This window comes from Barbus barbus (genome assembly GCF_936440315.1).
Source record: "Barbus barbus genome assembly, chromosome: 2".
Classification (NCBI taxonomy): domain Eukaryota; kingdom Metazoa; phylum Chordata; class Actinopteri; order Cypriniformes; family Cyprinidae; genus Barbus; species Barbus barbus.
Genome location: NC_136730.1, coordinates 18,689,168 through 18,716,188, shown reverse-complemented (window position 1 = coordinate 18,716,188; position 27,021 = coordinate 18,689,168). Strand labels below are relative to the sequence as shown.

General features: G+C 39.1%; 1 protein-coding gene across 1 annotated transcript in view; it reads left to right on the top strand.

Annotated features, from left to right (window-relative positions):
• LOC306881805 (immunoglobulin superfamily DCC subclass member 3-like) overlaps window positions 1–27,021 on the top strand; it is a gene marked incomplete at its 3' end in the record, with an annotated part of 76,410 nt that overhangs the window by 11,615 nt on the left and 37,774 nt on the right. The window contains exon 2 of the mRNA XM_079436086.1: window positions 312–617. Coding sequence (XP_079292212.1) covers window positions 312–617 — 306 coding nt within the window. The remainder of the gene's footprint in view (window positions 1–311; window positions 618–27,021) is intronic.

The window sequence follows — 27,021 nt, the reverse complement described above, 5'->3', positions numbered from 1 at the left end:
ATGGTACTTGGCCATTTTGGGATTGACATCAGTAGATAATCATGCCCACTTGACTGATTAGAACAGAAATGAGCAATTTAATACTTTTATTCGGCAAGAACACATTAAACTGTTAAAGTGACAAAGACTTTCGCTTTATTACAAAAATAAATGTTATTATCTTGAAATTTCTGGGGGGGTCACTGAAATATTAAGCAGCACAACACAGCATTTGATTCCTTTGGTTTAAATTGTATTAAATTGTAAAACGTCTCTATAGTGTGGTTTTGAATTTTTTGTCTATTTTTTGTGTGCGTGTTTTTATCTATTAGGTATGACATGTGGGGGCGAGCTGTCATTCACCCTGGAGCCCAGTGACATTATTGCTGTTCAGGAACAACCTCTGATGCTGCACTGTCAGGTGGAGGGGATCCCACCCATCACCACGCAGTGGAGGTGCAACGGAGCTCTGATAGTGGAGGACCAAAACTATTCCATGTTTGCTAATGGCTCACTTCTGATTGGTCACTTCCAGAAGACCAAGTCTGACGGCTCGTCTGATGAGGGAGACTACGAGTGCATAGCCCAAAACTTCTTTGGGCTAGTCTTGAGCCGCAAAGCCAGAGTGCAGGCTGCTAGTAAGTAGCATTTAAGTGTGTTTTAATCCTGAGGACCTTGCTCTGTTCACATTCCACATGTTTGTTTTTTTCAAGGGCTTATTAATGGCAAATATTTGAAAAGGTAAAAAGAGAAAGATTTTTAATTTTGTACATCAATGGTAAAATTGCCAACAGTTTTTAGCTAAAATATCTTAATCTGTTTCATGAAGCATAGCCTGCCATCCATCATGATGATAATGAAAATATATTATTTCAAAATATATTATTTCAAATTATTATATTATATTATCATTACTATTATTTTAACGAAACACAAGTTACATAACATAACAATCACAAGTAAATAATAATAAACTGCTGATTAAACAGCTGAATAAACAGCTGATTTCTATAAAAAAAAGTTTCAAAGGTGTTCTATATAAAATAAATTTGGACACATTACATGTCTCTCTTTAATAATCTTTTCATTAAACAGAACCTACAGTTACATAACACTTAATGTAACAATAATTGTAATAAATAACATCCTGATAAATAATCACATATATGAAAAAAAAGCTTTTTCTGTAAATCGAAAAAAGTTGTCCAAAGACAAGATATTTCATTATATTATGTTATGTTATAAATTTGCTATAAATTTGTTGGGTGTAAAAAAAAAAAATAAAAAAAATTGAGTCTCCACCCCAGTGAAAAATGTCTAGATACGCCTATGCCAGCAGATATTGGTGCCTTTAGATTGTCCCGAGAAGCTAAAGTGAGTCTGATAGAAGCCACTGCCAGCTCATTTGCAGTGCACTTTGGGTCTTCCACAGAGCATGCAGTGTTCAAGCGCGGCATGGTGTAGGCTCAGGCTACATTAACTTTGGATGAACTGAACATGAGGGACACAGGGGGCTGGGACAGGCCATTTGATATATGGACAATGGGCTCCTTCTATTTCTGAAGATAAATTGGCTTGTAGGATCCAGTCTGCCTTTTGTGCGCTGCTGTGGCGCTCCCGGTCATGCTTGTGTTGTGATTTATATTACTAAATCTCTGGCTCTTGTATTGAACTTAACTATTAAACCCGGCCATGCTGTGCTCTTTTCGCGCAGCTTTTGTCGGTGTCACAATAATCTGGAGTGCTGTTGTTCGCCCACTTGCTGGTCGCCGGCACCAAGGCTAAATTTGCTTTTCTAGTCGTCCATACCCACCGTGGCCCCGTATAAATCGGGCCTTGTTCCTGTCCAGTGCTGAAAAGTTGTTACTGTATTATGCTTATGATTGGATTTTCATAAACTCAGCATGTGTTTATAGCAACTAAAGATGAGTTATTATCATTTGTCCGCGCTCATGTCTTCCAAAATGTGTTTGATCTTTTCAAACAGATGCTGGCTAAATATAAAGGGCATAAGAAGAAAGAAAACAGAGAAGGGCCTTATGGAGAGTTCTTTATGTTCTCTTTAGCAGTTAGCAGGAGGTAGCTGTGTTGGCGTACTTGTAAATAGTAGCCGAGAGGAAAGCAGAGTTGGTCATTAAATGGATGTCAGGCAAGTGTTAATTTGAAAGCGCACTGCAGTGTTAATGTGAAACTGTGTTTTTGTGATGATGTGAGGAATTCAGGGTCTCTTGCTGTTATTATATGGTGCTTCAGAGAGAATAAGCTCTTAGCAATCAGGCCCTTTCCCATCAACTTTACACAATCAGGACTTACTGTAACCCACTGCCTTTCACTCATGATGAGTGATGAGATGAACCTGGGAGAAACATTTATCATTAAAATGTTTATTTATATTTATTTAAATATAATTATGTGTAAACCTTTATTACAAAAATAATATTAATAAAAATTGATGTAATTTATATAAAATATATATATTCATATTATACTGTCATTCCAGACAGACTGGATGATGATGGGATCAATTCTCTGTGTGGAGCACTGGCTGTTGTCAGACTCCTTGTGCATACATCTCACTGAATTATTACAATTAATGCCAAAATTAATGTTTGGAAATGTAAACTGATATTTCCTATTGACACACTATGGCAAAAGATACAAATAGCTGACTTTAAACCATTTTTTAGCTGTTAAAAATACTAGTATGCAAATAAGTATGTATGTATGTATGTATGTATGTATGTATGTATGTATGTATGTATGTATGTATGTATGTATGTATGTATGTATGTATGTATGTATGTATGTATGTATGTATGTATGTATGTATGTATGTATGTATGTATGTATGTATGTATGTATGTATGTATGTATGTATATATATGCATACGTGTGTGTGTATATCTGTCTATCTATCTGTCTATCGATAGATAGATAGACAGATAGATACTGTAGATATAGAGATGCACACACGCACAGCTACTATACATATATGTAGTAGCAGTGGTTCTTTTGCATAGGGAAATATTTTCTGTACTTTTCCCATTTTATTTATTTACATAAATATATTTATAATATATTTTATGATACCACAAAGTAGTACTGGCTCTTTTTCTTGGGGAAATATTTTATGGTTTTCTCCCAGGTCAGTTTTATATTTTTATATAAATATAGATATATTTATCATTTGTTATGTTATATAAAATAATCAAATGGGCGCCTGAATCCACACCGTACAGAGTCTGAATGGACAGTTTGCAGAGATATTGAGATCTGTGTGTAATGCAGTGTGGTCAGTGATGACATGCCTAATTAAAAAAAAAATTATCGACCGCATCATACATGTGCAATTGATTCTGCCTCCGTAAAGCAAAACAGTGTCTGCAGACATGTAGCTCTGTGGCCGTATTGTTTGACACAGAGAGACATCTCCGCCTGCGGTCTTGTCACACAAACACGCACACACACATGGGCAGCCCATGCTGTGCCATATCTGAACACAGCAGTCCATTTGTTGGCCTTGCAGTAAGGTGTGTGTGTGTGATGTGAAGATCGTTGACTTGAGTGCACACACACACGGTGAAGTGAGACTGACACACTGTGTGTAGACGGTGCACTGCTGTGTTGTGGTACATACTCTGGCTCCGCTCCCAGTGGGCCAGTGGTTACTGGCTGGCCTCTGAAGTTACACCGCCTCTGCCACGCCACAGGGAACAGTCAGCTCGGCTCGCTGGACAGGGTTGAACCTTTAAACCCACGCTCTCCGGGGCGCTGATTGGTAAAGGACAACGCATAGTTACTTTTTAGCACCTTTTTTCGATTTCTCATCAGGGCCAGAAAGGAGTATGTGTGCTTTCTGCATAAATTATGGGTGAACAATAGCTGGGAGATAGAGTGGGATGCAAATCTAATAGCATAGGAGATGGCGATCTATTGTCAGACTGAATGATTGGCAAGTAGAGCTGGGTGGACAAGGATAATGAAAAGTGCTCACATAAAAGCGTAACGTTATCTGGCAGAATGTTTTCTTTATTATTTTCATACAGTTTGCGATGCATTAGTTATAGGTACCATCAATATACCATAATGTCTGGGTACACACAAAATGAGCACATAGCGGGATTTAAACATGGAATAAGAAAGCGCTGCCTGTAATTCATATTATAATTTCAACAGAGCTATATAAAATTGGAAGGAAATGACTAGCACATTTAGAAGGAAATTACCTTAAAAATGAGAAAATCCTGCATCAGCTGGATGAAGCTCAGATTTGACTGTTCCTCGCTGAGCGAAGGTGAAAGTGCTGGAGTTTAAGTGGATTAAATTGATTGGAGATGTCCGCCACCAGAGAGAAGTCTGCTGTTTCACTGGAAAATCAATATTTTAATTAATAATGAAAAAATAAATTCAAAACAATGAAAAATATGACTGGATAAATTGTTCACAATAAGATCAGTATAGAATATAGATTGGTTGATTTTCATTGGTTCGGACAAAATTCATTATACAAATGATATACACACAATTGTACAAGTTTAGAGTAATTCAAAGAATATCATGACTTTATCATGGTACACGGCCAAAAACCATGGAAATACCATTTTGTCGTGCAAAAATGGCACAAATCTTGTCTTTTTAATTGTTGCTATTATTATTATTATTATTATTATTATTATTATTATTTTGTATTTCATTCACAGACGATGAGAAAGTATTTCTGTAGAGATTGGCAAGTACATTCCATATAACAGCACTCAAGACTGGCTATTCTTTCCTTTCATGTTCAAACCCCATTAATACAACCAGTGCTTTTAGCACAGCCTCCAGTAATAGTTGGGGTGCGCACGTCCCGTTTGTCAGCTTGTGTGTAATGGATGACCTCAGCTTTTGGTTTATATTGATCAGAGCTGTATATCACGATTGATATGAAGGTTGCTTAGTGACCTTTTGATCCCTGCTCTGCGAGCTTGAGCATTGACAATGAGCTCCATCTTAATGAAGCATGTGACCACTGTTTGTGTCTTTGTAAATTTTCCTTTTATTTTCTGACCTGTGAAAAACAATTAAGTGATGTTACAGATGAGAGGGAATGTGTGTGCTTGGTTTCAGATGGAATGATGTGTGTCTAGAGTATCAGGGGACCAGCGCTCAGGGCGTGGCCTCTTTATCCATGAATCTTTAGAAGAGTACAGGAGAAAGGAAGAACAAGCTTAATGGCCAACTGCAGTCTCACTCTCCTATCTTCAGGGCAACTCTCACACAGTTGAAATGACGTTCTTCTCATTTTACATCAGTACATGTGCGTGAGCACTGAGCAGACTTCCCTCAGGCCTTCAACTACAATCAATGAGACTCTAATAGTTCCTACAGATGTCGTGCTGGAGATAGAGTTTGATCTTCAAGTCTCTACATGGGTTTTTTTACAGACTGCCTTGGGTTTCATATTATGACATGAGGCAAAATCCATAGTTGTATTTGAAGTAGTTAAGTTGACTTCATTCAGTCATTTTCTTTTTATGTTGTCCTGAATAAATTTTTATCTTGCTTGCTGTGTGTGGTGATTTGTGCATGTACCTTGCAGACTAGTAAACACACATTTGGGAAATCTGGTTTCATAGTTCATGTTGAGACTCAGGACATCTTCATCACATTTTGTGTTTGCTTTCATTGTTTTGGATTGCGCTTAAAGGTCAATTCACCCCGCAGCAACAGATGCAGAGCAAACGAGTCTGTTGCCATTGGTCGGCGCAGTGTGAGCTGGCCTTTAGAGTTGTACGGTGCACCTCAGTTCACTCAAAAATGTTTTGTTATCGATTACTTACCCTTGTAAGTCAAGCAACTGTAAGCTCTCATCCAATCAATAATCACCTGAGTGAACCAAGTCCTCTACATTTTTCCGATATTTGTTTCACTCAGAAATACATCAAAAGATCTATTGCTACTTCTGTTACATGGCTGCTATGATAAGCTGAACTGTTTACTACACATTAAGAAAGCTGCTTTTTTGCAATAGGCACTTTTTTTCAGTAAACGGATTCAGTAAGTTCTTTCAGCGACGAATTTGTCAGACAGATTCAGATCGATAACTTGTGCGTCATTTTGATTCATAAAATATGGCCCATAAGAATCATTTGTTCCGCTGTATGTTTGTTATTGAGTGCTGGCCGTGAAGGCTGAGCTATAGAATAGCATGTCTTGGCATTTTGTATTCACATCACTGTCTTTTTATCTCATCACATTCAATTCAGACTGCATGCTCGGTTGAAATATATCATCTTTCGCCGTTGTGCTGCGGATTGAATAGCGGCGCATGAAACGCTGATTGTACTCAAGGTGTGTTATAGGCACAAATTCATTTCCATGCTAGAGATAGCAAATTATTAGACACCTTGGAGAGAGAGAGAGAGAAAGAGAGAGAGAGAGGGGTGATAACAGGATGGAAAGCAAGAGATTTAACATCACTTTGTGTAATGTATATTAAGAAAACTTGCTAGAGTCTTTTCAAATAGTATATTAACCTTCCCTCTCTCAATGAGACATTTACAGTAGAAATGAGATGTACCTGGTTCTTTGCTGCCAAGGAGCTTTGTGATGCCGCAGGCAGGCTGTTTGTGTAACCAGCACATTGAGACAAATTAAAAGAGGTAGATGTGTAATGGTCAACCACCAGTCTGGCCGCTTTAGCATACAAGAGGCTTTCCACCCATTACAGCGCTCTTTCATCCTTTTAGACACCACCAATGTTGCACAGGCTGCTCGTAGAGCCCTTTCTCCTGCTAAGTGTGGTGACATAGATCTACTCCTTAGAGGCAAAAAAGCTCTTTGATCTGAGCACTGTGTTTTTGTGTCTTTTCTGGTTTTGTGCACATTTTTTGAGACACCAGCTCAATTTGCACTTCGGGGTAATTTCGGCCCACTGGTGTGAAGAGAGAACGTTGCCATCGCAAAAGAGGGTGTGATTAGCGAGGTTCTTTACAACCCCCCCTCATATAAAGAAAAAAACCCTTTTGCCCCCAAAACGGCCACTCCTTCCATAAATTACACTTCTTCTTTTTGCTTGTCGACCGTTTCTGTGAGCACGCAGTTGGGTGCTGAGCTCCCGTCGCTGCTCTCAATCACACTGCCCTTTCAGGAAACACTTATTTTTGTAAATGTTTCGTCTTTGATGGCTTCGCTGCCTCTTCTTCTCCATCTCCTCCCTTTTCTCATTCTTTCTTTCTCCTTTTTGCTTGTGGATCCTCATTAGCTGGGCCTCAGGAAGCTTTTCATACTTTGAATGAATCGTGGAAACGGTACAGTGGATCGCGACGCACTGTTTATTCCTGCTTCCTGCCCTCCTCTTGAGCCTATCACCAAGCAACTGACCATAAAAGCCCCCACCCATTACCAAGCAGCTCTCCGGAATCAATCGTAGCACATGCACTCTTGTTCCTTTTCTTCAGCGTCAATTGTGAAAGAGTTTAAGCTTTAAGTATTAATTTATTTTTTCTCACCGTCTCATTCAGCCTTCTTGGGATGTAATTGACCCTGTCAACTCTGGAGGGGATTTGCTTGAATTAAGATGGCAAGGCTCAACTCAAAAAAGAAACAAGGCCAGGGACAACTGAAGAGGGATCTGCACATAAACACAAACAAATAGTTGTCTTCAGTCAAAACACGCTTTATGATGATGAGACATAATAAGAGCGCCCGGGGCATGGTCACCTCGATGGATGAATGTGAGAGCAATAAAAAGGCAGATTGTAAAGAGCATTGGAGAATGAACGAGAAGCAAGAAGCGCCAATAAAAACCTCCTTCGCTGTCATTATTTTGAGCTTCCCTTCAGACATTTCCAATTCAATTTGACATTTGTGCTGGCTGTCGTGTGTCAACAACTAAACCTGGGTGTTGAATGAGAGCTGTTTTGTTGGTAAAACTGGAGGGGAGGACGTGTTGACACATAACCATCAAAGCAGAGGCGGTTATAGGGCCGTCGTGCAGGGTAATGGGGGAGGGGGCCTGCTCTTTCTCCGAATTTCGCCCCTTCCTCTCTCTCCCTCTCCGCTGGCTTCCTCTCCATAACTCAACAATCCATGTCCTACCTCTCTCTTTGTCCAGTAACCAGGCTTCTCCCACCCAACCCCACAATCCCACAAGCGCCCTCTATCCTGTTCAGAAGCCCAACCGCACCCCACTGACATGGAGCTCAATGACACATGCTTTCAGGTCAGAACTGCCTCACAATGGGGCATGGAGAAGAAGGCAGAAAGAGGGAAAGTGCTTGAGAGGAAGAGAGCCCTAATTAAGAGAGAAAGAGAGAGAGACGGATGGTGGGTAATTCACAGGACCAAATTAAAGACACTTTAACCTATTGCTTTTTTTGTGCGGTGTGGTGTGATTTGAGTGTCTGATATGCTTTATGTGAGGCACTGAGGAATAATATTGAAATCAGCATTTGTTTCACATTTTTAGTGGCGAACTTCAATGAACCCATGAATTAGACCTTTTTTTTTCCTGTGATGTCAAGCATTACTCCAGTCTTCAGTGTCACATGATCCTTCAGAAATCAATCTAATATGTTGATTAGGTGCCCAAGAAACATTTCTTATTATTTTTAATGTTGAAAACAGTTGTGCTGCTTAATGTCTTAATATAAATTGTGGTAATGTTTTTTTAGGATTCCTTGATGAATAGAAAGTAAAATAACAGCATTTATTTGAAATATAAATATTTTGTCATATTATAAAGGTCTTTACTGTCACTTTTTCATCTGAATTTATTTTCAATAACTCCAAATGTTTGAGCAGTATTGTAGGTTGAAAAGGACCCCCACATATTTCTAGGGATCAGAATATAACACAAACTTGGGGTGGGCTTTTTTGACTCTTTTCCACCCTTGCTACTGCATAGCAACAGATTAAAAATTACTCATAGCACCTTAGCAATAATATATTATATCTCCACCCTGACAGCACTCTTGCACCTTTTACTTTTCCCCACTTTTCTTCAATTTACATTTGTTTGTTTTTGTACACACCAAGGATGTACCAACATATTCCGAGTTATTGTTGTGGGTTACAACTGTTTAAATTAAATATCAACCACAAAGAAACCTATTGATCAATAGGTTGAATTTTGGGGAGACATGTCTTTTTCATTGTCTATGGTGGTTATGTACCTAGTGCAAGATCAGCCTTAGTTTTAACATAACTGCTTAGTGGGATAACCAGAGCACATAAATGCAGGAAAGGTGAGATCTGGAGGAGTGGGGTAGAGAGTTATTGAATAAGGGAGGGTTAAAGAGCTAAAATTTGAGTCAAATATAGTATGAGATCTGTCCAGGGACCCTGTAGCATCTGCCATTATGCCTCAGTGTGTAATTCACTAGAGGTGAGCCATCAGGAAATTCAACACCTTACTCCTCTCACCTTCTCTAGAGAAAGTGTTTTAACAGTTATTTGTATGATTTATTTTAAATAAAATGACACATGAGAAGGGATCATAGAAATAGATCATCGTTTTGCCATCTTGTAGCAGATGTATCTCGCTTGAGTCTCAAGGGGAGCTCAAGTGTTTTCGCTAGCTTGAGGGTTTTCTATCAGTATTGGCCCCTTTGAACCTCAAGTAAGATATTAATACTATGAAAAGTGTGGTAGTTGTACTTGACTGCTTTTGGTGTTTATGAACACTGCAGACCACAGAAAAGAAAGTAAATAACCTTTTTCTTTTGGCCCAAATTTTCATTTTTGGGTGAAGTATCCCTTTAATATGGACCTTTTAGGGTACAAAGCCATCCCTTTTAAGGGTACTGCCCAAACGACAAGCTGTTGTACCCCTAAAGGTACAATTTCTCAGACAGTGTTGTAACTTATTTGAAAGGCATTTCAGTTTAATACAGATCATATTTGCAGATCATAATCATTTAGGGATTTGTTGTTTTCCATGCATAAGTCAACATGTTTATTCTCTCATGTATTCAAGGAATCCGGGCAGACTTCCAGGAAGGTCAACAACTAAAGGTAAAAGGAAATGAGTCCTGTTTCAGATTCCTCTGCTCCACACACATTTGCCTGTCAGCATCATAATCTAATCCATGTGAGCCTTTCTCTTTTTGTTGGCAAGGCTTGAATGGCTTGAGAGGTGAGTGGAGAGATGGCTCGCAGCCAGAAAGGGAAGTGGGTCTGAAGGAAAGGGAAATCTGAAATTCACACACTCTTAAAACTGGCAGAGGAGAGAGCAGAAGCAGCTGTCACATAAACATAAACTGCTGTGTGGCAGCCCTCCTCACGTGTCATTCATGTCTGTCTGTCACTCTGTACTTCTTACATTCCGTTTTATTCTTTGTCTATTTTCTCCCATTGGTTTATACCGCTTTCATGAGTCTTACCTCAGAGTATTACCACATTCCTGTTTCTGTTTTTTTGCAGTCTTTCATATTCTAGTCCGGTTTTCAAGCGGCCTTTTAAAAAGTCTGTCATTCTGGCAGTGAGTTGGATGGAGTGCTGATGATAAATGGCGGTCTGAAGCAGGAAAGAAAAACAGCTGTCATTCACACTCCAAACTTCAGACTGCCTCTCATTTCTTCACACCTTGGAGTGGTTGCTATTCTGCAATTCACTGGTAATATTTTCTTTCAACTACTGTGATGATTATGTTAAGCACAGCATTAGAATCTGCCAGTTGTATACTATGCAGTTCCTTGAATCGGAAGTATTTTTTTGTAGGACTAGTCATGGCCTTCACCTTGATCATTAGGCTCTACTCATCTGGCTTCAGATCCATTTTAAGGTTCAAGGCCATTGTTAAAAGGATTTTTCCACTTGGGTAAGAAGGGGGCTTCATTTGGAGGCACTGCAAGGGGCAGGGGTTGTAAATGAATTCTGTCCGAATGTCTCAGGACCACCCCTGCTTTTTCCCAAACAAGCAAGTGAAAAGAGGTCCTGTGATCACTCCTTTCTTGGTTTTAGAGTGTGGGCTTTAGAGCTCGTTAAGAGAATTCCTCAGTAATGGAGGTTAAAGGCAAGGGTTGGAAGGTCACAGAGGAGGTCAGAGATCATTGTGAGGCAGGACAACTTTTCCATGCTGGGGGCACCTCTTTAACTGTGTGTGCGCATGCATGGAAGTAAGCAAGAGAGACTCTTTTTAAACTTGACTAAACAAGAGTAGTTTAATTATACTATGATAATCAGGAGCATTATATTATATTATGTATTTATTATATAATAATAATAATAATGATAATAATTTGTTTATATTTATTATATTGTATATTAATATTAGCATTCATTTATATAAAAACTGACACCAGAATGTCATGGTTTCACCAATCAGAATCATGTATTGCAGATAGCTAATATACAGTAAAATTGTCAAATATTATTACTTTTATATTATAATGTAATTCCTGTGATGGAAAAGCTGAATTTTCAGCAACCATTACTCCACTCTTCATGATTCTTCATAAATCATGATATGATGATTTAGTGTTCCAAAAATATTTAATTTTGTCAATGTTTCAAATTATTGTGCTGCTTAATATTTTTTGGGAACGTTGAAATATTTTTTTTCCGGGATTCTATGATGAATAGAAAGTTTATAAAACAGCATTTATTAGATTTTTTTTGACAGTATAAAAGTCATTATTTTCATCAATTTAGTTTTGATCAATTTAAAACATCACGGTTGAATAAAAGTATTTAAAAAAAGAAAGTACCCCGAACTGTAGAACAATAAAGTATTTCTTTATTTGTGTGTTTGTGTTGTCTTTTTGCCTCCACATTTTTTTCTTGCATTTATCTACTGAAATATCTTGTCGTTATCTTGTCTGCTCACGCACCATTTGTGTTTGTCTGCCTGTGTGTGTTCATGTGCTATGGAGTGTGTGCCAGCTCTCTGTGCCAACTCCTCCCAGAAGTCCCCTTCCCTCCGTATCCACTGCCCCGTCACCGCGCTTCACTACACTTAACAGCACCTTTACAGCCAACCAGTCCTGTTTAACACACTTTACAGGCCCCAAGCCATCCACCAGTAAAAACCTCCCTCCCTGAGCCATCTACCAATAAAAACACCCCCTTCCTGTCCGCCCCCATTCAGCTTCTTGTTGGAAGATTGGCAGAAAAGCGTGGGAGCTCGAGAGGAAGAGGAGGATGAGGAACAGACAAAGGAAGGGTGCAATGAGGCGCTGTGGCCTGTCACATCTTACTAATCTTATTCTGTATCTCTCTTGTCTCGCTGTCGTTCTCTCTGGGGATTCTAGATGGGATTGTTGTGGGCTGCTTTGGACAGTATCCATCTCTCTTGTTAGTAATTTAGTAAGGCATTTTAGTTAAATCTTGATGTCTCCCAAGTGATTTGACAGGGCAGAGTTCATTTGAAGACCACATGATGGATTTTATATTAAGATGGAAAAGAGAAGCTTTTCTATTTGCTTTTTTCTATAAGAGCAAATAGGTTTTAGTTGTCACACTCACAGCCATGAATGATGGCTTTCTACGTTCTAGTCTATATTTTAATCATGAGCAGTCATGATTAAAGGGATAGTTAAACCGAAAATGAAAATTCTGTCATTAATTACTCACCCTCATGTAATTTCCAAACCTGTAAGACCTTCATACATCTTTGAAACACAAATTAAGATATTGTTGATGAAATCCAAGTTTTCTGACCTTGCATAGACGGCAACGCAACAGACATGTTCAAGACCCAGAAAAAGGTAGTATGGACATCGTTAAAATAGTTCATGTGACCTCAGGGATTCAACCACAATGTTATGAAAGTTATTTTTGTTTTCTTTGCACACACAAAATGTTCTCATAGAGTCCAAACATTACAGAAAGCGCTCAGATTCCATCAAAAATGTCTTAATTTGTGTTCGGAAGATTTGATGTCATTTTTTAGTCTTTCTAATGGTTTTGTGGTTTGTCCAAAGTTTGTCAGTTCTTGCCAGTGCCGCTAGCCTTGTGGGAAGCGCTCCGACATATATATATATCGACTAAAAGTGGTTCTTTGGCTCCTAATCATAGGGGAACCACTTTCAGTGGTTCAAATCTTGGTGCTTCAGTGGTTCTTCAGTGGTTCTTCACCGGTTCTTCGGCACTGCTACCACACAGAACCTGTTAAACTCCTGTATGGTTCTTCAGCGGTACTTTGGGGTGATTAAGGTGCTATATAGCACCACTGCCATACAAAGAACCTGTTAAGCTTCTTTAAAGGTTCTTTACCACTGTTGGTGCTGTTTAGCACCATTTTTGTTGAAGAAATACAGTGCAATATGGCACCTCTTATGGTTCTACATAGCACGATTTGACAAAAGTGCTGTATAGCACCTTTAAAGATATGGTGCTATATAGCACCAAAAGTGGTTCCCCTATGATTACGAGCCAAGAAACACTTCTAGTGCTATATAGCACCATTTTTTTTTTTTTTTAGAGTGTACAGTGCCAATCCCGACTCGAGGACGTTTCCCTATCTCGCCCCCTATCGCTCTCCCACTTCGCTTCCTGTCAGTTCTGATCCTTCTCATCACAATAAAAGGCAAATATTCCTCTAAAGAAAAAAAAAAGTTTGTCACTTCTCAGATGGGCATGTCATTCCAGTTAGGTTGTTTTTGTGTGGATGACCAGGTTTCTATTTTGCACCGACTGACTGACTGAATGACTCGCCTGTCTCTGGCCTCCCTTTGTAATCTCTCACTCCACATAGTGTTCATTCCCCTCCCCCCTCTGCCTCATCTCTCTTTTTTATTTCCTCCCCTCCCCTGTCTTTTTCTGCATTTACTCAGTGATGCCAGGGTTATAGGTCACAGTTGAATGGCGAGGGGGAGTGGTCAGCCGGGGAACGGTGACCTCTGTGTGTGCACTGGGGCAGAATACCCCTCCCTGTTTTCGTCCTTTCCTCCAACACCTCTCCCCCCCACGCCTTCACTCTTCCATTCCCTGTGCCGCCCATCCCCTCCTCTCCCACAGGCCCCTGGGGGCCAGCGACATTGACCTTGGCTTTGAATGAATTCGGTGGTTAAACACTGACATAGGACTGAGCTTTTCCCCCCTAACATCAGCATCGGCGTTCTGCAATCATTAAAAGACCACAGCGATTCTAACACGCTCTCACACCCTGAGAAAAGCTTTGATTTGTCATGCCGTCATAAGAGATCTGTTTCAGTGGTTTAATGTTTTTCCAAGCCGCTTCAACACTTGGCTGGCACAAATAAATCCCTTTTCACGCACAAAGCATTTGTTTGCTCGGCAGCGCTGGTGGCGTAACACCCTGACTCTCAGTCAGATAACATCACAGTCCTCTTTGAATCACTGGGAATTGTTTGCACTTCTTGTTTTACAGTTTCATTAAGAGTGTTAATCCACGGCAGATTGCGTTATCTCTGTGTCTTATGTGTACGTTACACACTGATCTGTGTGAGTACTGTGTATAGATTATTTATAGAGTCGATCATCAGCCATTGTTTGGAAAGAGAAAAGAAAAAAACAAGCAAAAAATGGTTAGGACTGTTTTTCTCTTTGATTCTTTGTCATATAGGGACAGGAAAGGGATGGGGTTAAAAGGTAGTCAGCCTGCTGTATTTGGAGCAGGTCATCTGGGGCCAAGGTGGAATTCCACAGGAACCAATTAGATGAGGTTTGGATGGAATGCTGGCAAGTCATTCTGAAAAAAGCTACTCTGTGTCATGTTTGCTGTCTCAACTGGACTTGTTTGTAGTTGTGTGTGTGTGTGTGTGTGTGCGCACACACATGTACCAGGGTTGGGAAACTGTAGAATTAAAGTCCATTTTTAACTTAGAATTTAAGTTAAATTGGCTACATCCCACAGGAAGTTGAATTGGAATTTCAGGAACTGAATTACAATTCAGCAAGTAATGACATCCATGAAATTGAAGTGTTCTCCCATCCTTCAGGTTATATAATAAGTATAATAAGTACAATAATTATTATAATATGAATTTATTTTAATTTCAGTTAATCAATAATTTTGTTCTCACAAGGAACTAATATAATTAATAATTACAATTAAAAATGTACTGCCTTAAATTCAATTGTACAAGTCAGCATCCTGTTTGCTACCTTTAATTTAATTTAACAAGCATAAATTATATTTTGAATTGTGCACAGCCTGGTATGTACATTTAAAGGGTGTGCATGTGCATGGGTTATAACTTTTTAGGAGTTCTTATGATTCACTCATCAGTCGTGACATTGATTTCCTAGCAGTGAATTTTTCTTACCCTTGCAGTGAGTTTATGTACTTGACACTGTCTTATCAAAGCTACATGTAAGTAGGTAGTCATCCAGCAGATGCTTTCAAAATATTTTCTTCCCTGAACTGAATTACAGTACATCTATTACAGGGACAATACTGCAGGAGCAATCTTGGGTTAAGTGCTTTGCTTAAGGGCACAATAGTTGTTGTTTATGAATCCCATGGAAAATGAGGACATATTGTGTAGGCCTAAGTGACAATTACCTAAATACTATGGCTAAATCCCAGCCCTCGATGAGAAGGCTAACTCAATATGACCCCTTTTGTTTGGGGAGATGAGGTGGATGAGCAGATGCAGCATATCACTGTGCTGAATGCATTGTAGACAGCAGGGGACCGGGCCATTTACTAGCTAGTTCTGTTCCAAAGCATGGTTAGTTGTGCAACATGACAAAATTTTAGACATTACACTGGATGAGTTTTCCAGACTAAGTGAGTTTTAACCATATTCTGAGGCAGCATTTCATGAGTAAAGTAATATACATAATATACTGCAACAAACTCTGTTATAGTTCAAGATTTAATGTAGATCATGGGAAATTATTTAAAATATATTTTTCAGTACTGAAATGTATTGACAGACAACACTGTTCAAAAGTTTGGGGATTTTTTTTTATTTATTTTTTTAGAAGATGTCTTGAGAACTTCATTGTAGGCCTTTATCTCCTCTAAATCTAGTATTGATTAGTATTATTTTGAACTATGTAATTACAGACGAATGGTATCACCTCACTCAGTGTTATTCAAAGGTAAAATTAGGCAAAGCAAGGTTATTTGTATAGCACATTTTGTACACAGTGGTAATTCAATAGGGAAAATGTTTCCTCCGCATGTCAGAGATTAATATCTTTGCACTTCTAACCTTTTGCCACTAGTGTCGGTTGCTTGGAAACATCAGGGGGGAGATGTATAACTTGGGAGGTTTTCATGTAAGGGAGGAGTGAGGGCTCACTATTGCTTGTTTGCTTCCAAAAGCACAGAACAGGAGATGATGACACAGGCACAAGGGAAGAACTGCATCAAATATTATTTAGTTTGCTTCAGGAAAAATGTGCAATGCAGGAAAATCTGTGAGGATGTCTTGACTTGCTCATAAAGATGCATGGAATTAAAGAAGATACTTTAAAGGATCTTTAAAGGGATTAAAGATCAAAGACCAGCACAATATGTAAAACATCCATTTTGTTTAGTTTTTTTTATTTGATTTATCCATCTATCTGTCTATATGTCTGTCTGTCAGTCTTTGTCTATCCATCTATTCACTCTTTTTTGTTGTTCTGTCTCTCTGTCCATCCATCAGTTATTCAACCCACAAAATTTAGCTTAACATAGCATCCTAACCCGGGCAGAATGTGAGACATTTCCTGCAACAAGCAATTGCCTGTTTTAAAATGATTTTGTGAAGTTCTGATAAATTCTGAACCAATGAAATTTCATAGTGGGCGGGGCTACCGAGTCCGGCACCACAAAAATAGAATCTAAACAACTGACAAAAGGTTATATTACTCATTACTTGTTGCATTGATCAGGAAAATGAGGTTTTTCAAAATAAAACAAGTTGTACATTATGCCATTTTGTTTTTCAGTTAAATATATTATTTTAAATATATTTATTTCAATAGTTTTACTGTAAAATGTCAAGTGTACCAATTATCATTAATATCCACCAATGTTATGTACTATATTTACATATATTATGTCATAAGCCGTTTTTATACTGTATTCCTAATATACATCTTGTTTTATAATGCTTGACTGATTCTTTGTCTTTGCAGTTCATTGTTTTCCATGATTGATCGTAGGTTGTGATGATTGATTCTTTGTCTGTGGCAGTGGAACGGTCCATAGATTGATGCGGTGAGCGGAGGCATTAACACTGTGGGTCTGGGTTCATGATTCTAGTTCTCAGCCCCGATTGCTTTGTGATTTTTCAGAAGCGAGGCGGACAGTACCGGGTCGGCTTAGCTCCATGCTGGGTTTGTGTGTGTGTGTATCTGCATGAATTCATATAGGGGCGGGGCCTGTGCATCAGAGGGACCTGCGCATCAACCCTGAGGTGATTTCCCTAGCGACTGTAGTCAGCTGGCAGTTTGGGGGCCCCAATGGAGAAAAAAAAAGAGGAATATAAAAGGAAAAGAGCGAGGGACGGGCACCCAACTGCCAGCTGTCTTAGTATGGTAGGATGATGGAAGATCTGATGGGGGAGAAAGAAAGATGAAGAGGGGGGCATAGTGGGATGGTCCCCACGGCCACCTTAACTTTCCACTTTCCTCACACCCACACACTCACTCTGACAAACACCGTTCCATCACTTGCTCTGTCATCCCAGATGGGCACGAGAAAGCTGTGTGTGTGAGAGAAATTTTGACACAATAGGGTCCCACTCCAAGCCACACTGTTCTGTCATCCATCATAACACGTTTTGCCAAATTCAATCTTTTTCTTTAATGTGCCAAATTTTATATTTCATCAAAATTTTCATGTTAATAGAGGAGGTGGGGGATGTGATTTATGGTATGTGTGTGTGTTTGCGCTCCAGTTTGTGTAGCTTGTTTTTATTTATTTTTATTTATTTATTTTTTTTGGTCATCATTTATTGAGACGCAGATGAGCTGGTGAATGTCCATCCGTCTTGTTGAGTATGATTGATGGAACACCTTTCCTCTCGCGGTAATTGCGCTCACAGTGACAAACTCTGACATCGTCTGTTGTTGAGCTTCAGCCAATGGCTGAATTTGTAAGGTACATCACTTCCTCTATTCTCTCTGTTTCGAGTCAGTGTTAAAAGTATCTGGGCTTGCCGCATACACTCTCATGCCACTGCCTTGCCCTAGATTGTGATTAATGGCCGCAATTCAGCCAGAAAAATTCCCTTGAGTGGGTGCCAGTTGGCTTACGCAGAGAAGAGGGGAGAAGAAACTCATTACTGCTGTCAGTTCAGCTGACCGAGCAGGAGCGGGTGTGTGTGAGTGTGCATGTGTGTGTTTGGCTATGAACATGCATAGGTGTTGTGCACATGTGAGTCCCTAGTAGATGTGTTTACTAGTGCAAAGGGAACTCCGAGACCCAAGATGTAGCTGTCTCCATGAAAAGAAACAAAAAACAGACACGCACACAATTCTACAACTGCTCTCGAGACAGCTTCGCATTCTAGTTTTTAATGAATAACTAGGCCACATCGATCACATGGCTTTAGGAGCTATGTATGTACACATGCTTCTCTTATGTTCCTGTCTGGGATGTTTTCTTTCATGTTTAGAGCAGATGGATTTGTTTGTCATGTTGTAATTGCTCATACGTCTTTTATACCTATCATTCAAAGTCTGAAAAAAAAGAGAGAGCCTAAATGTGACGCCAGACACACAACAAATAGACCAGAAAAAGTAGTCAATAATCTGAGAGGATGTGAGTGAATGGAGTTTCCAGGATCTCAGCATACACATGCACACTTCTTGTCCTTAAACCCTTGTGTTTTTGTCTGTCACTTTCTTTTCAGATTGTTTTCTCTAAGGCTGGCTGTTGTTGCGGTGTTTGTTTTATTCCAGTTAAGATTTGAGTGTTTTTACTTTTCCTTTTGGTCACAAAGAACCATTTCTCTTTTTTTTTTATCCAGGTATGACACTCCAGACATGATAGACAGATAGATAGATAGATCAAAATGAATTTTAAAAAATCGAAAACATACTCATTAGAAGAGTTGTATTCAAGTCCTAGTATGTATTAATTGCATTCGAGTGAGTGAGCAGAGGTTTCGGTTGGTCGTTCCTTAATTAAAGAGCCAGAATGCTGAAGTATTTGAATCTAGATGATCTAGACATGTTCTCTTCATGTGGAGAGCCAGGCAACCAGACAGGGCTGAACTCAGCAGCCACGCCGCATGAATCATGGCTGATAGGTCAGCCAGACTGTCGGCTATAGCATGGGCTGGCAACAGTGCTGTGAATGTGATTCTTTCAGCCACAGGAAGCTGAAGGAGAAAGCTGTGCACAGGCAATTTATACAGATTGAATAAGTCAAGCAGCAGCATTTTGCATCTACTAAGCGGTCCGATAGCAGATACAGAGAACCTTTTTGTTTTTTAAGTGAGTTGGTCAGTGGGATATTGATGACCGAGAACAGGTATGGAAAATAATCACTGACAAAGAGATTGGAGTATGCAGGTGGGTGCACAAAAGCTGCAGAATATTTAAAATGTGGTCAAGAGAGTTAATAGGAAAGCAATGCGTTTGAATAATACAATGTGATATTCTTGGTAAACACCTCACACAGTCCAGTGTTGATGGTTATGACGTGTACTGTAAGATAACGCTGCAAGGTTTACTGTTTGTTCCCTTGGCTGGTACAGTATGAATATGGATGTGGGCTTTGAAGAGTCTGAGACGAAGAATAAATTGTCTGACTAAAGCATCTTGTTCAAACTTCCATGAATATAGTCAGCCTCTTCAACTGAGCAACAGCTCTGTTTCTCCCACCTTTATCTGTCACTATACTACATTTGCAAGTTAAACATTCTTTTTTTAATTTTATGGAGGCTACAGATCAGTCAGCTGAATAATTGCTTGTGTGTGTTTACTTTTCTTATTTTCTCGTAATCCACTCTTTACTTCTATCTTATACTGTAAATATTTAGGTAACTTGATAGAGAAAAAATGTAATACCTTCCAATATTATTGCTTTCGCAATACAGATTCTTTATAACTTTGCCGTTGAATCAAATTGCCTTTTGTAGCTTAGTACAAATGACAGATTTTTTTTTCATTGAGCGCTCATGCTTTCAAGACTGTTTTGCCAAAGTATTGAAAAGCAGAACTGCAATAAGCTACATATTTGATTATTGCAACATTCCTGTCTGATTATTTTATTGCCACAGAGGTCACGTAAATAAACATATATCAACACATAAGGAATGCAGAACAAAACATACAGTTCTGTCGCAGTCATTTTTCCTGTTTTGTAAATTGCTTGAGTAATTGCATCTTGATTATCTTTTGGACTTTTTTCTTGCATTAGCATTACACAACTTTTTTGGCTCGTTTCAGCAGATTGTTTGGCTGACAGATGGTGAGGAGTGTGAATATTAGTGAATAAACAGCTACATGCTGACCAGCGAGAGAAGTCTGACCTCCCCTATCCATCCACACTTATGCTGACAGAGACATATGGCTCTCGTTTCTGCCTTGACCTGTCCCAACAGCCCTATCCGAAGACCCTCAGGACTCACATCGTGCTGAATGTTGTCCGCTTGTAGTTGTTCAAGACTAAACTCTTAGATTTGTGTGGGCCATTCGGTTACAGACGCACATATTAATGCCATCTGGCTTTTTACTGATTAAAAATATGTGCCAAAAACACAACTCTCGGCGAGTGCGACATGCTTGTCGGTACTCCGATTTAAAGCACCTTGTTTTAAGACTAAAAACAAGCTGAATTACAGCCAATTTAAGTTTTGAGTGTGTATGTCCATGTGTGAGAACGAGAGAGTGAGAAAAAGAGGTCTCGACAGTTGCTGCCAATAAGGGGGAAGTAATTGAGTCTTTGCTAGAGTGAATTGTGATGCCAAATGTCCGTCCACTTTGTTATTCAAAACTGAGCCTGTTTAGCCCTGGCAAGTTTCAGCCCTTTCAATTCTGCTCTGACAAACCAAAGCAGGGTGAAAAGGACAGAGAAAGAATGAAAAGACAAGCGATCTAGAGAGAAAGTAATGACCATCCCATTTGAATTTAAATACTATTTCACTCCTAGCTGTCACTGCATTTTCGATATTTCACGATCCGCTCAAGACACAAAGCCATTGCTCTTTTTGACCTCAAGAGTTTCTCAGTCGTGGTTTTGGCAGGTCAGTACAGTAGACCGGATTGATTGAAGGATTATGCTACAGCATGTAATCTCTTCTTCTATGAACCTCGGAAGGAGCGAGAAAGGAGCCACTTAAGTCACGGTTGCTCTGAATGCTGATGATGCTGTTAATTGGGATATGGGGCGAGGGCTGTGTGCTAATGGTGCTTTATATGATGTCTGCAACAACTCTCAGGACTCGAAACGATTTTCTGTTGATTATTTGAACATGCGAATGATTGACACAGCTATTTTAAAGCACATTACGTACGATTTTCTGTAGCTATCGGAATGAATTACAGGTGTGATTTGCCACTGAGTTGAGAGAGTAACAATTATGATTATGTGTAGGTGACTGTAGCGGTGAAGACAATTTGGAGCGTGTTCTTTTGAGATTTCCGGAACCTTCGCCTCATTGCGTATCCTTTGGGGAATGTTTTTTTTTTTTTTTCTCTTCAGGTTAAGGTTCTTTAGTTTATCTGCCATTTTCCCGCTTCCTTCCCTTCCCCCCCAACCTCTCATTTCTCATTCTCCCACCATTTCTCCCTCTCTTTTCTTTCTTTCCCTCGCTGTTGCTCCCCTTCTTGGGAGATCGTGTAGTGTTTGAGCACTTTGAGGGGGGGCGTCTCTTTATCACCTTCCCCCCCTCCCCCGTTTTCCTTCTCTTTCTGCCTCCTCCTCTGATCTCTCTTTCTCTCCCTGTCTCTCTCTGGGCAGCGGACAGCCCATTAAATCTGTACAGCGGTGTGAAGATGATGATGTGAAATTACTGTCTGATGAGAGCGTGAAAGGCCTGATTGCTGCTCAGCATCAGGAGCGAGGCTGGTGCAAAGTCTCTGATTGAGGGGGTAATTTCGCAGGGGTCCTTACAGTGAGGGGGCAGGAGCGACAACATCAGATTCTTTCAAGTGTAGCAATCCTATCGACCAATAGAAAAGGAGCTCAGGCAGCGAAGCCATTTGTGTGTGTATGTGAGGAAGAGGAGGCTTTTTCTCCTGTAGATTAGAAAGCTGATAGACAAAGACTGATATTGGATTTAGGTTTGACTAATATGAGGTTTTCAGGGTTTCTTCTTAATTTACTATTAACCATTATCTGACAAGTCATAAATCAAGCAAGTGACCCAACAGACATGACATATTGCCGTTGCTGAGAAAAACATGGTTCGCATATGTCTTTTGTACATGTGCGCTGTGTGATCTCGCTGCTATTGAAATTTAATGCAGTGTTACTCGAATTGCATCATCTTTACGGACAAAATGGTCCACACTGCACAGTATGCGTCATTTTTTCCATTCTCTCTTATCAGAATTCAGTTGTGTTCGTGTTATAGCGCTCCTAACATGTATTAGTGTAATTTGCTGTACATGATAAACCCGTCAATTCAGCTCTCATTATTGTAAAAGCATATTTTTTAACCAGTAGCATTGGCTGAACAAAATAATTGTCAATTAATGTTTAATTGTTTAACCATTCAGCGTTATAAGCCAATGACCACTATAGAAGTGTAATACAATTTAATGAGAAGACTGGAGTAATTGCTGCTGAAAATTTAGCTTTGCCATCACAGGAGTAAATTGCTTTTTAAAATAACTCTTTTCTATTATAATATATATTAAAATATAATATCTCACAATATTAATGGTTTTATGATGTTTTTGATCAAATAAATGGAGGCTTTGCAGGCATAAGAGACTACTTAAACATTAAAAAATATAAATTTAATTAGTTTATTCACTCAACTCACGATGCAATGCGATTCACGATACTGGTTTGACAAGATTTTCTCTCTTTTTTTTTTTACAAAATTAGATTTTTGACAAATTATAAAAGAAAAGGTATCCTTTATTTATTTCTAAGACAAAATGCTGCACATTTCTTTGTGAAATTGAAATATCTTTTGTCAAATAACAAAAAAAAAGAGACTGTAAAACAAATCCCAAATCAAATAAATAAATGATACAAATAAAAGAAATATCTATAAAAAATTAAGAATATCAGCATTTCCACATTTTCCAGCAGAAAATACACCTTGCACAGAAATATGCATTTGCTTTTGAAATTATGCTACATAAAAGCAGACTGGTTGAATGAGAACGCAAATTCACTCCCTGACGTTAAGTGGCATTGTGCTTATAAACGCTACTTTAATATGCATTATTCAAAATACCATCTGAACATTTCTAAATACAGCCAGTTCCCCCCAGAGACACATTCATATAAACACCCACCCCAAATGCATCACGATTAATTTAACATCTCAACCAAATCCTCACATATTCTCAGTATAGCACGGCATGCACTGTTCTATCATTTATTTATTTAGCAATTTAATGCTATTAAATGACACACAGTTTTGAATGAAATGGACATGTATTTCCACTTTTGTTATTTGGCCAAGCACAGGCATCATTATTGGTCAATTCAATGCAATATAGGCAGATTAATCAGTGTGTTTCTATGTCAGACATGAGTTTGTGTGACCTGTGCAGCAGATACAGCTATAACATGATTGAATGTAATGTTTATCAAAGGAATGTTATGATTAGGCTACATCTGACCGCTGCATTTTCTCTAATTACACACCCACACTGCTCCGCCTCAGAGTTCAAACATTTCAGAAACAATAACTGAAAGATTTGCTGTCAGAAATGTTGTCTGAGCATGATAAACATTTGTTGTTGTGAAAGAGAGGGCCGTAGGCTGGAGGGTGAAGGCTAGGGTGATGTAAAGCTAATGAGATGTTAATTGAGAAACAGCGGCCTAGTTTCAGTGCAACCCATTTAAACTCTGCGAGCCAAGAGCATGGGAACAGAGACGGGGAGACAGGGAGTACTGGACAGCCCTCTGTAGGGCAGCGGATTCCCTGGGCAGTTTATCATTGGATTTTTTTCTTCTCCTGATTATGACTAACAGTGTTTGAAGTGTTGTAATGAGCATGAAGATCTCGGCTCACTCAATCATTAAAACAAACAAAAGAGTCTCCCCAAACTCTCTCTCTCGCTCATTCGCACACACACAGCGTGTCCGGCAGACACTAATGAACGTTCCTAAAATAAGCTAAAAGAAAAGAAATGACACAGAAAATATCAACAAAGACAACTGCAGCAGTGCAGAAGAAAACCCGGCTAATTAATTCCGTAACCCCCTCCTCTTTTTATCTGTCTGTACATGTCTCTTATTTTTCTCTCCTTCTGCCTCCACCCCTTGTTCTCAGTGCAACAGTCATTTAAATAATGTTTTAATTTTCAGCATCTGCTGTTTTAATGGGGCTTTTTGTGATTTAAAGCAGCATGTCTAAATGGAGAGAGAGAGAAATTCAGGTGCAAGGGATGGAGAAAGTGAATCTCTTGTCTTCCAGACTAGAGAGAGCAGAGGTGGACAGCACATTGGGTGAGGGGCGTAATGAGTGACAGGGCTTTCCCATCAGCCCTCTCACTGCACATTTTACCCAGAGTCCTTTGTATTTGTCCATTAGTTGCCCTACGTAGACCTTTTTTGTCCAGATATGTATGTGTCGATAGGTTTACAATACGTTTCAGACTCAAAGGGATGGAAAATAAGCCCCCACAGCTCCTTTTTGAAGACAAGGCAGTACAATGATGTGTTAATGAGTTTGGGGACTACGTTCTAACAAGACAAATATGCTCAACATTTAGACAGTGTTTCAAAGATCCAGATTCTTCACATGGTGTGTGTGTGTGTTTTTATTGTGTAAGTGACTCACACATTAGCACACGCACACCAGTGTGCACTTCCAAAGAAAACTGGCAGATTAGTTCTCATTATAACATGTTAAATAGAGGAAAAATTGAACAGAGCTTTTCAATGGTGGCAGCCTAATTTACAGAAGCCCTGTGTGTATAAGACACCTCAATGTGCTTGTAATGAGTATGTGTGTGCGTTTACATTTAAGGTTGTGTAGCAGTTTGAATTCTGGCTGTGGAATAAAAAATCTTTGGTTTCTTAATGTTAACAATGATTTGATTTGAGCAAAAAAAAAAAAAAAAAAAAAGTGGCTAATTATCCTTCTCTGTGTCTATATTCGGTATAATACAAGTGAATAGCTGCCCAAATGTTGCATGAATTGCATGAATTGGTGCCTTCTGAAGTGAAATGACAGGTGTAAGAAAAGTACTTCAAAAATATTTTAAACTTTTAAAAAAATTGTAAAGCATCACTTTCAGTTGACTTTTTCAGCCAAAGGACAAAATTTTGCTTGACGTAATTGTAAAACTTGATGTCAATGCATGGGAAATGAAAATGATTTACATTTCTATTATTTAACTTTCAAAACATTGTTCTAAATGACCTCTCTACACACTCTAGTGTTTGCCTGTGCCTTTATATTCCAATTTGCCAACCACTTCCTGCTAAATTATGCCAAGTTCTGTCATGAAATTCTAGATGGCGCAGGCTGATGGGTCCTTAACCCAAACTAATGATATTCACAGCATTTAACTACTTGGCTCAAGCTGATTGGTTCATGTTGCAAATGTAACCAATGAGCTTACTTCTTTACATGTAAATGGCTGGTTAGCGTTCACTAGAGCAGCGGACCCCATCCCCCGAATATTTTGCATGTCTCTCTTGTTTAACACCTCTGATTTAGATTACCAGCTCGTTAGAAAAGAGCTCTATGAATGAACTGTGTTCCGATTGACATGTTCCCTACATAGTGTTCACTGCTCTCTACTCCCTGCGCATGGGAAATCGGCTAAAGTTTACTTCACTTAAAAACACAGATTTGCTTGACACCACTGTCTGCAGCATCTTCACACACAGACAAAACTTACTCCAGAAGTGTGAACGGTTATTTAATGAGATTTGCATAGGTGTCACGTCTCGCGCACTTTAATACCCTTTGAATGGAACACCTATGCTTCTTTCAAACTGGAATCATGGCAGAAAATCCTGTAATGTCCACTTCGGAGGGAAATCGGCTAAAGTTTACTTCACTTAAAAACACAGATTTGCTCGACACCACTGTCAGCAGCATCTTCACACACAGACAAAACTTACTCCAGAAGTGTGAACGGTTATTTAATGAGATTTGCATAGGTGTCACGTCTCGCGCATTTTAATACCCTTTCAATGGAACACCTATGCTTCTTTCGAACTGGAATCATGGCAGAAAATCCTGTAATGTCCACTTCGGAGGGCACTTACTGTCAAATGGAACAAACTCCTGAAGCAGTAAGAGAAGCATACAATACGTGCAGAGCGGGGGGTTGTGAGGACCAGGCTTAAGAACCGTAGCACTAGAGCGTTTTGCAGTGCATTTTCAGAGTTCCTCTGAAACCCTCTACCTTCCCCAGCTCCACCTGCATAGATCTGCTATGAGTTATTGCATAGGCCTACTGCAGCTGCAAAAGTATATGTCTTAAATACTCACAGCACCATATCGTCTTATGTACTGGCTATAGCAAATTCCTGCACTTGCTTTGCAGCAGCAGCAATAATGTACAAAATCAGCAATAAACAACAGCAGCAGCAATTCAGCAGTGACTGTCGCAGATCTATTCTGCCAAAATCAAATACATTAACATTATCATATCCATTACCATGCTAAAATCTTCTGAGACTTATGATAGAAATATGTTGATGTTTAATCACATGCAAATCAATGTTGTAAATCTGTTATTTTAATACACGAGTACCATATAAACATAGTTATCATCATCTTCATAATATTTCATAATGTATAGTTATTAAAGGGATATTTCACCCAAAAATTAAAATTCGTAGTGCTCTCATTAACACGTATCCTGAAGTAACGTTGAAGAGAAGAAATTGTCGAATAGTTTTTTCATTTTTATTTAACTTTTGTGTGCAAAAAAATAAATATTCTCGTTGCTTCGTAAAATTACAGTTGAACCACTGAAGTCACATTAAATGTTTTGATGATGTTTTGGTACCTTTCTGAACTTTGAAAATTTCATGAACCTTGCTTTATA